At 37.8% G+C, this 5,242-nt stretch overlaps 1 protein-coding gene across 1 annotated transcript; it reads right to left on the reverse strand.

The window, feature by feature from the left end:
• Positions 1-412: 412 nt before the first annotated feature.
• On the reverse strand, positions 413-4,860 carry LOC125487592 (probable G-protein coupled receptor 139). Its single transcript, XM_048619408.1, has 2 exons — positions 4,812-4,860; positions 413-1,299 (listed from the first exon to the last, which is right to left on the reverse strand). Exons 1-2 carry the CDS (start codon positions 4,858-4,860, stop codon positions 413-415), a joined length of 936 nt encoding a protein of 311 aa, XP_048475365.1.
• Between the last annotated feature and the right edge of the window lie 382 nt (positions 4,861-5,242).

Genomic DNA, 5,242 nt, shown 5'->3' on the forward strand with positions numbered 1-5,242 from the left:
AGCGCTTGCCCCGTTGATCTTTCTACACTATCTGCCTGAAGTTACCCTTAACCCACTCGTAATACCTATTGTCATCTCTCACCATTTGTCTGTAACCCTTCTGCATATGTCCACTTATCTTTTCGTTACCCATCGTCTAGAGCCTTTTGTTGCTTTTGTACTGCTGAGAATTCTTCTATCTGAGTATTTCAGTTATTGTACTAAGCGTCCTCTGATACTCTTTGCAATGACATGATCATTTTGATCTATCTGCCACCTTGTGCTGTTTTGTGTCTATACTCCTGCTCTCTGGTCGTGTTTTCTCCTGGGTAACAGCAATTGCTGCATTCCCACTCCAGTACCTTTGTCCTTTTCGTCCTTCTCTAGCCAAACTCGATCCTACCTGTGGACATTATGGATATTCGTGGTTTCTTTATTTAATACATAGTTTAATAGTTGATATAAATGGATGTTTCATAGCATTCTTCAACTGCTGTCGGAACTTGGACTGCGTGGCCAAATAAATAAACGTATTTGTACAGTAGCTTAAATTCCGCAACATATAGGCGACTTTTTCAAAAAGGTGAGCAGAATCTTCATCCAAGTACTCTTCAACTTCGAAAAAAAATAACATGTACACAAACCACAAAAGGATAAAGCTGCCTGAAATGGAGAAGAGTAAAATCATAGACTTCCTTCTACTCTCCATCTCTGGGTCACTCTGATTCTCTCCCTTGTTTTGACCCTTCAGTGCCTGGCGGATCTGACTGGCCATTAAAATGTGTTTCACTGTAAGACCATTGAGCAAAAGAATTAATGCGAATGGTATCAATGGCGATAAAGCCTTTTCAAACATTCTAAATCCAATCCATCTAGGGTCAGTAAAATAGCTTGGCTTATTTGAACACTCCATTGGAACATTGTCAACTATATATATTGGTTTAAATTTAAAGTAGATGGGAATGTTTTTTAAACAGAACACAGTCCCGGTGGTTGCTAGGACTATGGTTGCAGTTTTCTTTGTGCAATATTTTAATTTCAGTTTCTGGCAACAAATGGCAACAAATCGATCAAAAGTGAAGGTGACCGTGAACCAAACAGAACAGTCTATGGCTACACGTATCAGAACATAACCAGCACTGCACACATGGGTGATTTTCAGGAAGTACAATGGAAAATAAAAATACATGATTCGATGTAGTATGACCTCAGTGACAATTGTCAGGAGATCCGCCATTGCCATGGCCACAAGGTACCTTGTGGTGCACGGAGAGAGTCCACACTTTCCACGGGACAGGATCGCTATTGCCACTGAATTGACTGTATTGGGGAAAGATGGAAAGAAAACTAAAAAATTAATGTCAACAATTCTCTCTTTCCGAAGTCAGACATTTAGGGATGAATCTGATCAGAGATTAGAAAAAAAAATTCTCAACGAATAACTGAGCATGCAGTTAATGTGATTAATGTACCAGAATAGAATGCCCAGTATACTACTCACGACAATCAGATTATAAGAATTAATATGTTTCCAAAATAAAATTACATGGTGAGTTTGAAACGTTTTAGCACACCACGAACACTGTTGGTGAAAGAACCTACGTTGGAATGCAAACACGTTTGGGACAGGATAGCATCAGCCCGCATAGAAATGAATTGTTTTGAAATCTTAATCTCTTGCTTAAGACAGAATATTTCATGTAGTCTGAGCTACATGAGGGTTTTAAATTAAGTTTAGAAAATGTTTCATATGATGATGTAAATGTTTTCAAGTCAATTGGGACAATTCCCTCAAAAGGAGTACTAAAATAAAACCTTCAAGTTCTATGTTAATAGAGGACAGAAACGTAGAGATTTATGGAGATATTCAAAGAGAGACAATTACTCCCTCAGTCATTGGTGTAGCTGCCCCTGGCTGAATGTTGCAAATGGCTACGTTTTTTTTCAGCTGACACAAATCGATACGGGTTAATTTTGGAGCTTATGCAGCATTTCATATAGCTCAAATCATGACTGTCACAGACAGATAATTAAAAGCCTATGAGAATTGTAATACAGTCTTAATAAGATGAAGCTAGAATGCAGACAATAAACCTCCTCCTTCCTGATGGCAAACTGTAGCTCAAGTGGAAACTGTGTGATTTGAAATTTCTGATTTTAATATTAAAAAGAAAGGGAGAACTTGAACCACTTTACAGGAGGATTTTAAATAATTATATGTTAGAGTCGATAGATATATTCGTACAATAATAACAGTTTTAACGTATTAGGCATTGGGAAATTTAATTAGATTTCTATAGGCAGTTAGCCTTGGATGCAGAGACGGTTTTGATAAATACCGTTGGAAAACCTTGCTAATAGGCTTTGGTACCGGTTGGTTTGCAGCGTGGTATTTAGTACAGATCATAAGAACATCTGATCCGACATAATTGAGACATTTTAGCTAATTGTAATTATTTATGACGTACACCTATTTGGGTATGTTAAAATTATAAATGTAGCTGATGCACTAGCATTAAGGTTTTCAACTGAATTTCCTTTAAATAAATAGCTTCAGGCAGTAGAGAGAAGCTTTCATTCCATCAACTGGGAGATTAGAACAACAAAATAGTACTTTTTTTTTTAAAAGTCATAAAAGAGTACAAAAAGACAAATAAAATAACAAGGAAGGGGGCTGAACAAAAATTAAACAGGGTCATACGACTTCAAGAAAATAAACAATTCCCGATTCCTAACCTAATGAACAGACTAAAGAACAAGGGCAGAATGGCCGAGAAGGATTATAGATCAAAATTAATAGGTCATATCCCGTAGAACCTTACAGAATCCAAATAAACTTATTTTAATAACTTTCTAAGGCTGGAAAAGTGATTGTATTTCAATTCCAATAATGGGATTTGAATAAGTGCTATCTTATTCAGTACAGAGTACTGGTTTGAAAAGTATTCAAAGTAATCATGGTAAGGTCCACCAAGAATCAAACTTCCGTTTGAATCCACCTGTCAGCATGAAAATAGAATAATTTGTAAATGGCAGTTGCTAGACAGAGAGACTGAGTTTGTTTGACTTTTCAAAATCGAGTAAGAATGAAGCTGCCCTCAAAATTGTCGGCTTTGTCACAGAATTGTAGTATTACGTGAAACAATGTATAACTTCAGAAGTGACTTTATACTAGAGCTGATATTGCAAACTGTATGACATTTGGTCGAAATTAATATCCTTACTGAGCTTCTGTATTACTTTCTGCAAGGAATATACCATTGTATAAAATAATTTTAAGAAGTCATTAGTAAAGTAAATATGTGCAACACACATCCAGAAAGGGACAAAACAGACATTATTGGAATATGATCAATAAAAGGTATTGTAAGAGCCCACGGATGGGTGATAAAGTTCTGACAAATATCACGAGACGATGGCAGGACCTACAGTTGACCATGGATGTGTGCATCATTGATCGTGTATTCAAAGGATTGGATGTGTTGGTCCGAGGGGCAGCGGCAAACACAGATATCAATGTTGAATGCAACCATTGTAACATGCTAAGTATAAATATCCTGCCCTTTATTGAGAAAGAGACTGTGTCTGAGAGACGTCTCCCACACTGCATTGGTAAGGAGGCCCAAATAGAGATCGACTTTTTTTTTTTTTAATCGTTAATGGGATGTGGGTAGCGCTAGTTAAACCACCATTAATTGCCCATCCCTATTTGGCTAGAGGGCAGTTAAGAGTCAACCACATTGGTGTGGTTCTGGAGTCACAGATAGGCCAGAGCAGGTAAGGGTGGTAGATATCCTTCCCCCAAGGACATTAATCAAGCAGATGAGAATTTCCTGACATTAGGCAATGGTTTCATGGTCACCATTACACTCTTAATTTCAGGTTATTATTAAATTCCACCATTTGCCAGGTGTGATTCGAACCCAGGTTCGCAAACCGTTAGCTGGGTCTCTGGATTAATAGTCTAGCGACAATGCCACTAGGCCATCACCTACCTGTTAAATTTGTGCTGCTGAACACAGGACTCAAGACTCCTTTTTAAAATCTATCTTCAATATTCATTAAAATGTGGCATTTATAGCACTTGACATATTTCAGACGATGACTATGCAGAAGTGCATTTTATGTGGATTGGCCATGCTAAATTGCCTATTGTGTCTAGGGACCTGCAGTTTAGGTAGACTAACCACTGGAAATGCAGTTTTACAGGGCCGGGTTGGGTAAGGGGAAGAGATGATCTTTAGATTTTGGTGTGGACTCGATCAGCCTACTGGCATGCTTTCATACCGTCAGAATTGTATTCTCCTATAGCGTTGCATGTCTACCTACAACGTATGGATGACAGTGGTCTAAGAAAGCAGCTTACCGCTATTTTTTTCAATGATAACTAGGAACAGGCAGCAAATGCAGAACCACCCAGCGACTAGAATGCCCCAGAACTAAATAATAATTAAAAACACTGCCCAGGAGGAAGTCAATAATCGACTCGTTTGCAAATAGAAGCAGGTGTGGGCAAGCAACTTACCTCAGACGCGTAGACATCCCTATTTGTGTCACACTATATCTCTAACACGCGTTTGGAGGAGTTCCAGTCTTCAACCTTTTTGATCATATGGAAAAGAATTGCTCATTCTAGCAATTAAGTCATGATCCAGCAGTTTTTCGGAGTGAGCTTGGTAAGTAAATTAATCAGGACAATAATTGCTGTTATTAATACAACAAGAATAAGAGGAAAAGAATGCCCACGCACCAAATGCAAACAATGGATACTGCGGGAGAAACATGTAATTGTGATCCGTGGAATACTCTAAATAGTCTACTACACTCAGTACCATTGTAGAATGACAGGTTATCCAAGTCACACATGACAATTTGCGTCATGTTTTCGAATCCAGTCAGCGAGCACATCCAGGATAATACTACACTGAGAAATGATCCAAGTCATGCACTCCTTCGCCCAGTTTCCTGCTTTGAGGTGCATTTGAACAGAACGCATCATTACAATGAATGTAATAACTATTGAATATACAAAGTCTGTAAGCTATCAACAACTGATAAAACGGAAAGAAAAGGAATTTAGTCTTAGACACTGAGTTTTAAATTAATGAGCTCAATATTGTTAACTGTATTTCTGTATAATTGTGTACACAAAATCTCATATAATGGTAAAATGACAGCACAACTTGTACAGAGAATGACACAATTTTTATCCTGATAGATACTTACCTGAAACACCGACGATAGCGAGGATGGTATAATAAAT

The sequence above is a fragment of the Rhincodon typus genome, chromosome 42 (genome assembly GCF_021869965.1).
Source record: "Rhincodon typus isolate 14 chromosome 42, sRhiTyp1.1, whole genome shotgun sequence".
NCBI lineage: Eukaryota > Metazoa > Chordata > Chondrichthyes > Orectolobiformes > Rhincodontidae > Rhincodon > Rhincodon typus.